Below are 15158 nucleotides of genomic sequence, written 5' to 3'. Positions count from 1 at the left end.
GGGGTAGGCTGCCGGTGAGGGGAAATCTAGGGGGGAGGGAGAGGTGGGTCCTGGGGATGTGGGAGATAGACGGGGTGGGGGGCGGGAGTGAGATGGGGCGGGGAGGGGCAAGCGGGGAGTCGGGGAAGGCCTGGAGCGCGGTCGGCGGGAAGGGGGCGGCGGGGCTGGGGGTGGATCGGCGCGGCGCGGGGGCGGGCGGAGGGCGGCGCCGCTGCAGTGCGGGACCCACTCGCCCGCCGTCCCCGCGCCCGCGCGTCCCCGCGCAGCCGCCTCCGGCCTCCGGCGCCGCGCATCCAGGTACGCGGGGCTGGGGAGGGGTGTTCCGGAAACCCCCGCCGGCCGGGATGCCCCAGGAAGTTTGGCCTTCGGGGAGCCCCCGCCCCCTTGGCCGGTCCGGGTCTGGAAGCCGTGGTCGGGGGGCTGGGGGGCTGGGGGGCCGGGGTCGCCGGTCTGCGTGCTCGGCGCTGGCGGGCTGGCCGGGTTCCGGGCCGTCACTGTGACCTGGCTGAGCGCGAGCCGAACGCGCGGCCCTGCCATTGTTCTCCGGGTTCATCTTCCCAGGAGGCCCGTCCGCGGAGCTTCGTTTGTTTTTGTTTCCCTTTCTTTTCCGGCGGAGCCTGTAAGAGCTCCCCCTGTCCCCCCGCCATCTCCCCGGGAGCTCGCGGAGGGCGCTCCAGGCACACACTGTCCTCCAAAGGGGGAGGGACGGACGCAAGTGAGACCCCATAACCGCCTGGGCTGCACACGCTGGGCCCCGCTTCTCCGTCGTCAGGTTTCTCAGCCGCGCCCGGAACCCGCCGGATCCCCCTCCATCCCCGCGAGCATCTGTTTAGAGTTGAGCTTTGCCCCCCAGGGTGAGAGGCCTTTGACAGCAGCAGAATAAAACGCCTGGCGTGTCACCAGGTCACGTCGGTCACCAGATAAACCTTACGGTGCGTGTAAGACGCGTGTTCACAGGCCGCGGGAGTCCTGCCCCTCCGAGGTCGGCAGGACTCGCGTTTTCCTCCGCAGGAAGCGGGCAGCGGGTCGCCATGGCCTCGCCAGCGGCTCAGCAGCTGGAGGAGGACGACGGCCTGAGGGGCTGCGAGCTCTACGTGCAGAAGCACGGCGCCCAGCAGGTGCTCAAGGACTGCATCGTGCAGCTCTGCATCTCCAAGCCCGAGCGCCCCATGAGGTTCCTCCGGGAGCACTTCGAGAAGCTGGAGAAGGTTAGTGGCTCCGGCACCCGGTCCTCCCCCCGCCCACCCCCTAGCCGGTGCAGGGGTGTGTGTGTGGCGCCGAAGCCCCGTCGGGCCTCCCCTCCGCTGCCTGCGTGCTCAGGAGGGGGCGGGGCGCCCGCGGGACGGCCTCCTGCGACTCTTTGCGGGGAGGTGGGCAGGGAGGCCACGGTGGCTTCATTCCCGCCACAGAAATCCTCTCTTCTTCCAGTGGCTCAGGGTCTCAGGAGGCCTCCTGGAAGGTGGTGCGGACGTTTGGGAACTGCAGGCTGTGACTATAGCTTGTGGGGTCGCTGGCGGTTCTCAACTTCGGGGACTGGTTAGAGATGCCATTGGCACTGGGATAAAAGGAAACAGCCCTGACAGAGAGTGTGGCGGGCCTTTGGAGGTCAGATTCCCTCGCTGGCCTGCCCCTCAGACATGTGGGGGGAGTACGTGCCACACCCACGCCCTCTCTCCTGAGGAGGGAATCGCCCAGCTCACTCCTGCATGGATGACAGCTCTCACCCCCTTCCTGGTTCATCCTGGGGGCTCGGGGCTAGGAAGCAGCAGGCTGGGGCAGGAGCCGCTTGTGGTCCCATCCAGCTTTCCCTCCCCGCCTCACGCCTCCTGCCTTCCTCCCTGGCCACCCAGATCTCTCTCTGGGGTGACCTCAGGTTCCTCCTCGTGGTCTTTGTATCACGACCTACCTGTCCCTGGGGACTGAACGGGACCCCAGCTGGGGCCCAGGTCTGTTTTAAGCACCTCTGTGTCCCCGAGCTCAGCGGTGTTTTACTTCTGATGGGCACTCCTGTGGACAGGTAGCTGTAACGCAAAGGAATGGATTTATTTCTTCCTTTTAGAACAGTCTGTTAAAACACATTTTAAAGTAATACATGCCTTTTAAAGAAAAATTGAAAAGTTCAAAAGTGGAAAGAAGAAGTAGAAATCACCTGGAGTCCTTTCCACCTGTTCCCCCCCAACCGTGCATTGTGGTTTTGAAACATAGTTGGAATCATGTTACGGATGCAATTTTATATTTTATGTTGTTCATTTGTTATACATTCTTCATGGTCCTCAGTGTAAGTGATTGTGTAATGTGTTGAGAAGATCCAGAAAAGTTTTCTCAATGTTTTCCTCATGATTAGACAGTTGAGTTGTTTCCAGTGTTTTAATATTAAAAATAACACCACCCATTTTTAATTGGGTTGTTGGTTTTTTGGATATTGAGCTCCATGAGCTGTTTGTATGTTTTGGAGATTAATCCTTTGTCTATTGTTTCATTTGCAAATACTTTCTCCCATTCTGAGGGTTGTCTTTTTATCTTGTTTATGGTTTCCTTTGCTGCGCAAAACATTTTAAGTTTACTTAGTTCCCATTTGTTTATTTATTTTTAAACTTTTCATTACTCTGGGGGAGGGTCAGAAAAAATCTTGCTGTGGTTTTATGTCAAAGAGTGTTTTTCTCTAAGAGTTTTATAGTGTCTGGTTTTACATTTAGGTCTTTAATCCATTTTGAGTTTATTTTTGTGTATTGTGTTAGGGAGTGTTCTAATTTCATTCTTTTACATGTAGCTGTCCAGTTTTCCCAGCACCATTTATTGAAGAGGCTGTCTTTTCTCCATTGTATGTTCTTGCCTCCTTCATTGTAAATTAGGTGACCATATGTGAGTGGGTTTATCTTTGGGCTTTCTATCCTGTACCACTGATCTATATTTCTGTTTTTGTGCCAGTACCATACTGTTTTGATTACTGTAGCTTTGTAGTATAGTTTGAAGTCAGGGAGCCTGATTACTGCAGCTCCATTTTTCTTTCTCAAGATTGCTTTGGCTATTTGGGATCTTTTGTGTTTCCATACAATTTTTTGTCCTAATTCTGTGAAGAATGCCATTGGTAGTTTAACAGGGATTGCATTGAATCTGTAGATTGCTTTAGGTAGTATAGTGATTTTCACAATATTGATTCTTCCAATCCAAGAACGTGGTATATTTCTCCATCTGTTTAAATAGACATTTCACCAAAGAAGACATACAGATGGCCAAGAGACACATGAAAAGATGCTCAACATCACTAACTATTAGAGAAATGGAAATCAAAACTGCAATGAGGTATCACCTCACACTGGTCAGAATGGCCATTATCAAAAAATCTAGAAACAATAAATGCTGGAGAGGGTGTGGTGAAAAGGGAACCTTCCTGCACTGTTGGTGGGAATGTAAATTGATACAGCCACTATGGAGAACAGTATGGAGGTTCCTTAAAAAACTAAAAATAGAAGTACCATATGACCCAGCAATCCCACTACTGGGCATATACCCTGAGAAAACCATAATTCAAAAAGAAACATGTACCACAATGTTCATTGCAGCACTATTTACAATAGCCAGGACATGGAAGCAACCTAAATGCCCACTGACAGATGAATGGGTAAAGTAGATGTGGCACATATATGCAATAGAATATTACTCAGCCATAAAAAGAAACGAAATTGAGTTATTTGTAGTGAGGTGGATGGACCTAGAGTCTGTCATACAGAGTGAAGTAAGTTAGGAAGAGAAAAACCAATACTGTATGCTAACACATATACATGGAATCTAAATAATATGGTACTGATGAACTTGGTGGCAGGGCAGGAATAAAGACGCAGACATAGAGAATGGGCTTGAGGACACAGGGTAGGGGGGAAGGGGAAGCTGGGGCAAAGTGATAGTACCACTGACATATGTACACTACCAAATGTAAAATAGCTAGTGAGAAGCAGCTGCATAGCACAGGGAGATCAGCTCGTGCTCTGTGACCACCTAGAGAGGTGGGATAGGGAGGGTGGGAGGGAGACGCAAGAGGGAGGGGATATGGGGATATATGTATGCATATGGCTGATTCACTTTGTTGTACAACAGAAACGAACACAGCTTTGTGAAGCAATTATACTCCAATAAACATGTATTAAAAAAAATAATGCCACAGGGACATATTTGTACATAGATTTTTTTTTCCTGTATGTAGTAGTGTTTAGTACAGCTTCTCGGAGGTGGAATTATTGAAATTCCAGGTGGAATTACCAGGTCACAGAAGTCTTGTTGGTGTTGTCAAAGAGCTCTCCAAGCGCAGCATTGATTCAAGCCCCACCAGACAGTGTGCTTGTAGCCACCCACCCTAGTCAGCTTTGGCTGTTTTAATTTAAAAGCCTGTTTTTCAGGGACTCCCCTGGCGGTCCAGTGGTTAGGACTCCACCCTTCCAACACAGAGGGTGTGGGTTCGATCCCTGGTTGGGGAACTAAGATCTCACGTGCTGTGCAGCCAATAAATAAATAAATAAATGAACCTTAAAAAAATAAATAAAAACCTGTTTCTTAGTTGATAGGTGAACATGGCGACCTGGCTTTAATCTTTGGTTACTTTCGAGGTCGCCATGTATGGGAGGAGTCCAGTCGCTGGCCTGTGCACAGAGGACAGGGGACTGGAGCGGGGGGCGGGGGGGGGGCGGGTGCTTGTTTCCTGCACGTTTGAAGAGGGAGGGTCAGGTGGGTGACAGTACATCCTCATTTAACTCTACTTGTTCACAGATGACCCCAGCCAGGTGACATGTCTCACAGGACGGGACTTCTCCGCCAGACCAAGGCAGGGAGCCCATTAAGAGGCCAGAGGCAGGGTCCAGGCCAGACCTGAGCTGAGGCTGCAGAGTGAGGGTCTCAGCGGGGGACCTCTTGCCCCCAGGGGACATTTCAGTGGCCAAGATGCTTTTGGTTGTTAGACTTGGCAGGGGTGAGGGTGCTCCTGTCCCCTGGGGGTGGAGTGAGGGTGAGGCGGGCTGTTTCCCTTGGGGGGCCTTTCCGGTCTTGCTGGTGGATTGGGGGTGGGGTGAGGAAAGAGGCATGGGCCGTGACTCCTCGGGTTTGGTCCGAGGCCTGAGTGAAGTCCTGAGCCAAGGAGGGGCCAGTGGGTAGAGACGGAGACAGGGTTGGACAGGAAAAAATGAAGAGTAAGGCTTTGGATGTGCTCAAGTTGTCAAAGAGGCTATGAGTTTGGAGCTTGGGGGAGAGGCTGGGGCGAGCATAGGGGTTTAGGAAGATTCATTGATCATTCTTGCCTGGAGAGGCAGTTTACTACCTGCCTTTGACAGCTGAGGACCGAGGTCTGGAAGAGGTAGGGTGACTTGGAAGGCCTAGGTTCCAGGCTTCGGGGCTGATTTGGTGGATTCTCTGAAATCGTGTGCAGGCTTTTATAGGCGGGTGCATTTTACTGGGGAGAACGTCCCCAGTGTTTGCAGTGGATGTTCAAATGGACCTGGGATCCCCAAATGGAAAGTGCCTTAAGGTGTCCTGAGACCCCACGGGGGTCTCATTTCCTGCTGCGTCTGCTGAGCACGGTGACCAGGGAGCTGCTTCAGCCTGGGAGCAGGAAAGGCTCTGGCTTTGGGGCCGCGGTGTGCTGGGTCCCGGGCCCCTCTCTCTGCAGGAGGCTGGCCAGGCCGGAAGCCTGGGGAGGAGCAGTTTTCTCCACTTGTGTGGAGAGCAGGAAGCGTGTGTGTGAGGCCTTGATAAGCAGAGAGGCTGCAGCTGCCGGCACAGGTTGGTGGGGATGGCCCAGCTCTCGGGGTGCTGCCTGGGCCGGGGTGTGGCACCCAGTGCCCAGGCCTCCATGAGTGAGCCGGTGAGGAGGTGGCCTTATTCCAGGGTGGAGGCTTGAGGGGGGAAGATAGTCCATACCCGCCGGCCAAACACAGCCTTGGAGCTTCTCCAGGATTCAGTCTTGTGGCGGATCGTGTGATGATAAAAGTCATCCAGCCCTTTAACAGTGGGTTTTAAATTGTGCAGGAAAGATTACTTTATACGAACGCGCCCGTGACCCTGCACCACGTACCCGCCCTACATTTTCCCGAGGACTTTTCTGGCCCCACAGGACACGCTTACATACGGATGTGGATAATCGTATATATGTGCAGTTTTTGTTGGCTTTTTTCTTCTTAGTAGCATTTTTTATTGTGCTAAACATACACGACATGGAATTTGCCATTTTGGCCTTTTCTTAGTGTGCATTTCAGTGGCGTGAAGGGCACTCATGTTGCCTTGCATCTTTAGTAGCATTTCTGTGGCCTCTGTGGCTGTAAAGTTTTCCATGACGTGGATGCGTCATCGTTTCTACTTTATTTCCATCGTTTTGTGTTTGATGGCTTTCAGGGTTTTTTGTTTTTTTCCGCTCCAGAAACCACCTTTATGCCAAGGAAATGATTTAAAAGAAAAAATGGGTAACTCTGCAGGTATTTCAGGAAGGGCTCTGGGGGCCGAGTGTCTGTCTGTGTTTACGGCTGTTGAATCTTGTCGCCCATCTGCTCCCCAAGGACCGGGTGAGCATGTGGTCTTGCGACCCTGAGCCCCCACCCTTTCCCGAGTCCTCGCCGACGCCACTCTGCTCTCTTTTGTGGCCGTGGACGCGTCATCCAGCAGGCTCTCCTTCCTGGGGCAGCGGTGGCTTCCCTCTGGTCCGTTGGTCCGACAGCTGGTGACCCAGGCTCACTCTGTGCCTTTAATGAAACGAGCAAGTTACGCTGTGTTTCCCTTGGGGAGAACCCGGCCCGCGGCTTCCCTGGAAGTGAATTCTGTCAGGGCCCACATGGCCCTTCCTGTGGCCCTTCCTGTGGCTGTGGTCTACACTGGGCATCAGATACGTCCGGTGACTGTATGGAGGACCAGCCTGTGTTTCCTGGTGACCAGCACTGCATGTGACATTCTGGTGGCGGACAGAGGCGTCCATTGGCGGAACTACGTTGAACTCCCGAGGGTCTTGGAGGGGCGGTCCGTCCCCCCGGCACGTTGACTGCCCCGGCCTTCCGGTGCTGGGGGGCCACTGGGGAAGCCAGGGTGGAGGGGGTGAGTCCGCTTTCAGCCTGGGGGCCGACAGGAGGCCGTGCCCTGCGGGTGGCGAGGGTTACCGTGGGGCCGTTTTCGGGGAGCACGCTCTCTGGACGAAGGCTTGTCCTCGGGACGATGGGCTTGGCGGCTAACGCCGGGGGGCAGCTCGTGCCACCCCGGAGCCGTGGAAGGCTGGAGCCGCGGAGGCGGTTGCTGGAGCGTTGGGTGGGCCGGAGGCTGGGGTGGGCGGGAGGCCGTCTGGAGGTGGCAGGGCGCGGGGACCGGTGGTCCAGGCTGTAGTCTGGGCGTGTTCTGGTGGCTCCCGTTCTGCAGCGTAGAGAGGCCCCGGGGAGGGTGTGCGAGCGAGGGGACAAGAGGCATGTGGGAAGTCTCTGTGCCTCCCTGTGATGTTTGCTGTGAACCTATAACTACCTAGGGAAACCAAGTCTTTGAAATTAAAAAGGAAAAGAAAGTGGGTGCCCCCATGCCTTTGGGCCCGATGGTTTCTTCCCTGGTCCTCGGATGTCTGCTTCACTGAGGGGCGGGCGTCCGGGAGGCCGAGTGGGTGGGGCACTGGGAAGGTGGAATGAGGAGGGTTTGCAGAGCAGCTGGGGTGCGGGGGCTGGGGTTCCCAGGGTTCTGAGTGCGGGTGGGAGGGTCCTGGGCGCTCTTAGACCGGGCAGCCGGTCCCAAGGTCTGCTGGAGGGTGGTGGAGGCAGCGAGCTTTGCGGGAGGCTGAGGCTGGGGGTGCAGGGGTGGCTGGAGACACTGGTGGCCGGGGTCCTCCCCAGGCTCAGACGGGCCTCAGAGCACCAACCAGCGCTTCGAGGGAATGACAGCCACCACTGATACGCTACTATTGACTGAAGTCCGCGGCGCCCCTGAGGGTTCGCTCTTGTTGTACGTTCTGTGGGTTTGGACAAACCTATGACATGTTTCCATCATCATAGCGTCATGCAGAGTAGCCACTGCCCTAAAAATCCCCTTTGCTCCACCTGTTCGCCCCTCCCCCCCGCCCCCCCCCAGCCCCCAGCAACCCCTGATCCTTTCACTGTCTCCATAGTTTTCGCCTTTTCTAGCTACAGCGTTTAGCCTTTTCAGACTGGCTTCTTTCAGTTAGTGATACATACTTAAGCTTCCTCCAAGTCTTCTCATGACTTAATAATAGCTCATTTATTTTTATTGCTGAATAATGTTCCATTGTCTGGATGGACCCCAGTTTATTTATCGATCATCTGCTGAACGACGTCTTGGTTGTTTCCAAGTTTTAGCAATTGTGAATAAAGCTGCTATACAGGTCCGTGTGTAGATTTTTATGTGATGTAAGTTTTAACTCATTTTGATAAATACCAGGAGTGCAATTGCTGGGTTGCCTGAAGACAGACACGAGATTGTCTTCCAGAGTGGCTGCACCAGGAGTTCCCCGGTCGTCCAGAGGTCAGGACTCCACGCTGTCCCCGCCGAGGGCCCGGGTTCAATCCTTTGTTGGGGAACTCGGATCCCACGAGCCGTGTGGCACGGCAAAAAAGACAAGACAAAATAAGACAAAAACAAACAAACAAAAAACAAAGTGGCGGTGCCATTGTGCATCCCCACCAGCCACGGATGAGGTTCCTGCCCCTCCACACCCTCGCCAGCCTTTGGTGTTGTCACCGTCTGGATTTTGGCTGTCCCGATAGGTGTGTAGTGGTGCCTCATTGCTGTTTTTTTCGTTTTTTTTGTTTGTTTTTTTTTTTGCAGTACGCGGGCCTCTCGCTGTTGTGGCCTCTCCGGCTGCGGAGCACAGGCTCCGGACACGCAGGCTCAGTGGCCATGGCTCACGGGCCCAGCCGCTCCACGGCATGTGGGATCTTCCCGGACCGGGGCACGAACCCGTGTCCCCTGCATCGGCAGGCGGACTCCCAACCACTGCGCCACTGGGGAAGCCCTAAGCAATCTCTTATTGTTGCTTGTTGGATTAAAAAATTTTTTTAAGCACTGCAAGGGCCATTCTGGTACAGATATATTTTTGATGTCTCTCATTGTTTCCTTAGGTTGTATTTTAAGAAGTAGGATTATGAAGCTCAGAGCACCCACTGATAGTTATACCAGTTCTCCCAAAAGGTTTCATTCATTCATTCATTCATCTCACCAATACTTACTGAACACTTGCTCTGTGCCGGGCGCTGTTCCGGGTGCTGAGGACGTGGTGGTGAGCTCCCTGGGAAGCACAGCGTTTCCCATCCGAGCTTGTGTGACAGTGGGGCCGTGACTGGGGAGGACACGGCATCTGCCTTGTGTTCATCCGGTCACATCGGAGATCCTGGGAAGGTGTGTGTAAATCAGAACTTTAGAATTTGAGAATGAAGTACCCAGTGCAACGTGTTATTTCAAGGGGTCCCAGGATGAGTTTAAGTCTTTTTTTCACTCAGAAACCGAATCCTTTGACTATAACCCAATGAAGTTACAAATTATTAATAAAAAGGTAGCCAGAAAAATCCAGAAAGAGCCAGAAGCCTCTGCATACATTTGGAAATCAATAGTGAGCTTTTGCTCGGCTTATCAGTTAAAGATTGTCACGATAAAAAATGAGGAAATATTTAGGCTGAGTGACAATAAGAGCATTGCGTGTCAAAACATGTGGAATGCAGCAAAATTGGTACTTAGGGAAAATTTATAGCTTCATTAGAAAATCAGATGATAAATTAACGAGCCGTGTGTCGTAGTTTCCTCGGGTGCCATACAGTTCTGGAAGCCGGAAGCCCCAGATCAACGCTTTGTCAGGGGTGGTCGCTTCTGGGGGCTCTGACGGGGGTTGGGGTCCGCCGCAGCCCCCCTCCAGCTTCTGGGGGCTGCCCTTTACTGGCAGACGCATCACCAGACTGCCCCTGTGTTCGGCCCTGTGTGTCTGTGTCCAAACTTCCTCTTTTTATAAGGACACCCATCGTTGGATTAGGGCCACTCTAATCCAGGATGACCTTGTCTTAACTTGATTGTATCTGTGAAGAGTTATTTCCAAATAAAACCACTCTCTGAGGTTCTGGGTGGACATGAATTTTTGAGGGACCCTTTTCAACCTACTGCGCAGGTGCCACCTGAGAAGCCAGGAATAGAGGAAGAAAGCAAGACAGAAACGAGGAAAAATTATAAGGGTAAAAGCAGAAGTTAATGAAGCAGAAATCGAAGAAATAGCAGACAATAAAATCAGAGTCTGACTCCGAAGAGATGGATGAAACAAACATTGGAGAGGGCTGCCACGTCATGAAGAGACACACAAACTGTAATTTGCCACAGGTTGGGGAGGAGGGGGGCAAGGGGTGAGCTCAGAACTGCCCACGTCCCCTGGTTCAGCTCTTCTCATCTGGGTGGACTCAGGAGGCATCTCCTCCAGGAAGCCCTCTTGGACTCCTCCTTGCTGAGGATGGTCTAAGAGCCTGCCACTGCTGGTGCAGCCCCTTGTACCTGGTCCTTTGGTGGTGCTCACCCGTTGTCTTGCTGTGACCACCATCTCTGTCCTGTTTGAGCTCTAACAGTAACCTCCTTCATGAAAGAACTATGCCTTTTTCCCTGTTGCATTTTCTGTCTGAGGCCCGGTATACAGAAGGTGCTCAATAAATGATCGAAGCTCTGTGTTTCTCTTCTTGCCTTGCCGCTGGGTGGCTGGGTGCCCTGGACACGTCCCTTACCCTAGGTATCCCCTACGCGGGACGTCCCTCACCCTAGGAATCCCCTACGAGGGATGGGGCAGCCGGTGTCCTTGCCCAGCCAGACAGGGAGGGGAGCAGAGGGGAGGGATTCCACTGTCCCAGGCTCCCAGGCGTGTGTGCTGTTGTGGGGGGGGGTCAGCTCAGGCCTGGACAGTCTCCCTAGACCCCCTCCGTGTTGTCTCAGGCTGGAAGCCTGCATGTCACCCCTCGCGTAGTAGAACGTGGTCAGAAGGCGACGAAGCACGTCGTTCAAGGCCCAGGAGCTCTGGGTCCCGAGGGCAGGACGGGGACGGTCCCTGGAGCTGCCTTCCGCGTTTCGGGGCAGATTCTGGCCGCGGAGCTTTCTGGAAACACTGTTCCCACACTCTTGTTATGAAGATTCCTTTGGCCTGATCGCCTGTCCTGACCCCGTGCCCTCTACCATCCACAGCCAAGACAACTCAGCAGCATGAAAACGGGAGGCAGGAAAGGGGAGCTCTGAGGATTAGAGGTTTTCCCGGAATCTCCCGGGGTGGGAGAGGGATGCCATCCAGAAATAACGGTCTGGCGTGGTCGAGGCAGAGCCTGGGGGCGGTCATCCCACTGCGCCCTGGGGGGCCCTGGCTCCCGGCCCCCCCCCGCCCCGTGTCCTCTCAAAATCCCCTGAAGTGGCTTCGTGTTTTGAACCACCTGTATCCTGCCTCATTTGACCCTTTGCTGCCAGAGACGGAAAATCATCTCCGTGCCAGGACAGGGCTGCTTACTGGTCCAAGAAAACAAGGCCTGGGCCGCGGCTTTCTTGAAGACAAATGGCTTCTGGTGGCTGCACAGGGAGCCTGGGGTCCTCACCGTGACTGCGGACCCTGGGTCAGCCACTGTCTGTAGGGTCTGTGGGCCATTCCCAAGGCTAGGTCGCTCCGTTATCTCGAAGTCAGTGTGTCCAGAACCCAATTCAACGTCGGCCAGATCAAAACCAAATCCATACACAGAAAGTGGCAAAAGGTGTTGGGGGATGGCACTGCTGCTGGGAGCGGCTGGTGGAGAGTGCTGGGAGGTTCTTCACTGAGCTGAGCACGAGCCCCCGTGGGACCCAGCATTCCTGCCCCAGGGGTATCCCCAAGAATTGAACACGGCACCGAGACGCACACGTGCACCCTCACGTCCATGGCAGCGCTACTCACAGCAGCCAAAGGATGGAGCCAGCCCATGTCCACCAGCTCACTAATGGAGCATCGAGATGTGACACCACGGAGTACGATTCAGCCACCAAAAGGAGAGACGTGCTGACACCTGCCACAACGTGGGTGCTCCCTGAAGACAGCGTGCCGAGTGGGAGAAGTCTGACACGGGAGGGCACGTACCGTATGATTCTGTCCATGGCCATGTCCAGAATGGGCGGATCCACGGAGGCAGAAGGTAAGTTAGTGGGTGCTAGGCCTGGGTGGAGGGCACGGAGGGGCTGCCAGTGGGGTACCCGGGTATTTTGGGGTGATGAAACGTTTGGATCTAGCTGTTAGAGAGGTTTGCGTAACATTGTGGATGTACCGAATGCCACAGGCTTGCATGCTTTAAAACGGCTGATTGTTAATTTTATGTTGTGCGAATTTTACCTCAACTTAAGAGAAGTTCCCTCGTTTGCTGAGACAAGCGCCTGTCGGCTCCCTCGCTTCTACGGGAAGCCTGGGGTCGTTTCCTCCCGACCTCACCTTCATCACTGCCCACGTCTCTGCCCCGTGTCACCGTCACCTCCGAGCCTGGGCACTCTCACATGGCCTGACCTTCCGGACGTCCTTTGGTGGCCCGGGGCCTCTGCTGGTTCCTCTCTCCTGCGCGCTGGCAGAGCCCCGGTGTCACTATAAACAGTTTACGCTGCAGTGCAGGGGCCTTTCCCACTCATGTCTCCCAAATCCCGCTTTAAGACCCCACTGACTCATTTTTGTGTATATTACTGTTCTTTTTTTTTTTTTTTCTGGCCACACGGCTTGTGGGATCTTAGTTCCCCCAACCAGGGGTTGAACCCGAGCCCTCGGCAGTGAGAGCTCGGAGTCCTAATCACTGGACCACCAGGGAATTCCCTTACTGTTCTTATTTTTAATAATTTCTAAGAGCAAAGGCCCAGAGTCTCTCACTTGAGATGCAACTGACATTTCTATTGATAGTGAAAATTCGTGGTTTACAAGAACAGTCAGTGACGTTTGTAATGATTTCCATAAAAGTGGGAGTCTTACTGACAGTCTTAACTTTGAGTAGAATTAACGTACAATGTAAATAACACATTTCCGGCGTGTCACCCAGTAATTCACAAAGGGTGGGAAATAACCCAGTGACTCCTGGCTCCAGGAAGATGTTGGCGCTGGTCTCAGAAAGGATGAGATGACTGTTGTCACGGTAACAGAGGAGTGGCAAGGTGAGTACTTGGAAGGCAGTTCTGGAGCGATCGGTGGTTGCTGGTGTGTCCAGAGCTGACCCTCAGGGAAACCCCTCCTTCCTGCCCACGAGGCACCTGGGGCTGTTCCTCAGCCTTGGAAGCGTTGGGTGTTGGATGAAGACCCTGTGTATGTTGGCGTGAGTCGGAGCTGCTCTCCTGGCTTTGGCTGTTGTGTAGGGTCGTGTGTAGGTGCAAGAGCTTATAGAGCTGGTTCCTCCTGTGACCATCCGGGGCCGTGTGCTGGGAAGCCCGGTCCCATCCAGGGACCAGCTGGTTGCCAGGTTGCTCTGGGGAACTGGAGCTGGAGGGTCGGCTGTGGGAGACCCCGTCACTCCATGTACCTTTGCACTTTTTGGGTTTTGCGCCCTCTGTGTGTAAACAGAGTTTTTAAAAAGCAGTAATGAAAAGCGCGGGAAGAAGACGAGAGGTTTGCTTCCCTGTTCCGCGCCCACCTCCTGTTTCCTGCACGTTGGTGAGCAGAGCGGGGGCACTTCCTGCCCTCGGGTGAACCGGTGGGGCTGGGGGGCCTCAGAGGCTCGCCGGGGCCTTGGACCCTGTGGGCTGAGCTCTGGGGTCTGGTAGCAACTTTGACACGTTGCTCAAAGTGTGAAGGAACAGAAAGCCTTCTGGAGCCAGGGCTCTGTGGCTGGCAGGGCTGTGGGCTGGGAAGAGGTGGGCTTGGAGGTAGCCTTGAAGTCCAGGGAGGCGGGTCGGGCGGGCCTGGCTGGGACGCGCTGGGTCCCCGGCCTTCCTGGGACCCCGTGACCTCCCGGGACAGACTCTGGGGTTCTGCCGAGATGGCCTCTCTTCTCACCCGCTCTGCGTTGTCCCCCCTCCAGGAAGAAAACCGACAGATCCTGGCACAGCAGAAGTCAGCCTCCCAGTTGGACTCGCACGATGAGGAAGTGTCCCCGTCGCCGCCCAACCCGCTGGTGCAAGCCCGGCACCGGCGTGGGGGAGTGAGCGCCGAAGTGTACACAGAGGAGGATGCCGTGTCCTACGTGCGGAAGGTGGGCCTCGACTCCCCCCCCCCCGCCCTGCATCCCAGCCCGCATCCCAGGCGTCGGGGCCTTGGCCTCCCTTCTTCTTCCAGAAGGTCGTCGTGGTCCCTGCTGGCCTGAGCCCGGTGCGCACCTGCCTGAGGCTCTCTTGGGACCACCCCACCCCCATGGTTCTGTGACCCCAGTAGGCTGGGGACAGGGCGGGATGGCCAGGTCGTGGGGTGTGGGAGGAGGAGCCCCGTGTCCAGGGCCTCGTGGGTCCTGTTCTGGCTTCACCCTCGAGGCTGGACCCCAGCCTCAGAGCCGCCTGGGGGTAGCCCGCCCCCGCCCTGGACGTCACCCTCCCTCTCTCTCCGGCCCTCCTGCTGAGCAGGGCACCCCTTTGTCAGGGGCCTCCCCGACGTGAGAGCACTGGTGGCTGCGTGTGCCCCTGAGCCCTGCCTTGGGCGTGCCTGCCATTCCATCTTACGCATTTCTACAGCCAGCTTTACTCTTTAAAAAGATTCTTTTTATTTTTACTTTTTGACCTATCACAAACATTTATTTTATAATATGGCAAAATGTGCGTAGTAGAATTGACGTCTGTGTCAGCTCAAGCTGCCGTAACAAAAGACTGGCGGCTTAAACAACTGACATTTACCCTCTCACAGTCTCTAGGCTGGGAGCCCAAGATCCAGGTGCCGGCAGGGTGGGTTTCTGGTGAGAACCCTCTTCTCTTCCTGGCCCCCAGGTGGCCGCCTTCTCGCCTGTTCTCACGTGGCGGGGGGGTGGGGAGCGCAAGATCTTTAGGTCTCGACTTACGAGGGTGCGGATCCTGTCTTGGGGGCCCACCTAACACCAGTCACCTCCCGAGGCCCCATCACTAAACACCTTACCATGGGGGCTAGGGCTTCGACACGTGAATTTGGGGACAGTTGGGCAACAGCACCTCTTTAACCATGTTTAGCATCCAGGTCACATTCTCACCATTGTGCCACGGTCACCGCCGTCATCTCCAGAATGTTTTCATCTTGCAAA

The 15158-nt window shown here is 54.7% G+C and overlaps 1 protein-coding gene across 1 annotated transcript in view; it reads left to right on the top strand.

Annotated features, from left to right (window-relative positions):
* Positions 1-246: 246 nt before the first annotated feature.
* Positions 247-15158, top strand: part of PRKAR1B (protein kinase cAMP-dependent type I regulatory subunit beta) — a gene marked incomplete at its 3' end in the record, with an annotated part of 80968 nt that continues 66056 nt past the window's right edge. The window contains exons 1-3 of the mRNA XM_082671589.1: positions 247-297; positions 1012-1208; positions 13980-14150. Of these exons, the coding sequence (XP_082527715.1) occupies positions 1032-1208; positions 13980-14150 (348 nt within the window). The 5' untranslated portion in view covers positions 247-297; positions 1012-1031. The remainder of the gene's footprint in view (positions 298-1011; positions 1209-13979; positions 14151-15158) is intronic.

The sequence above is a fragment of the Grampus griseus genome, assembly GCF_964374135.1.
Source record: "Grampus griseus genome assembly, chromosome: 14".
In the NCBI taxonomy this organism is placed as follows: domain Eukaryota; kingdom Metazoa; phylum Chordata; class Mammalia; order Artiodactyla; family Delphinidae; genus Grampus; species Grampus griseus.
This window is presented reverse-complemented; position numbering and strand designations above follow the sequence as displayed.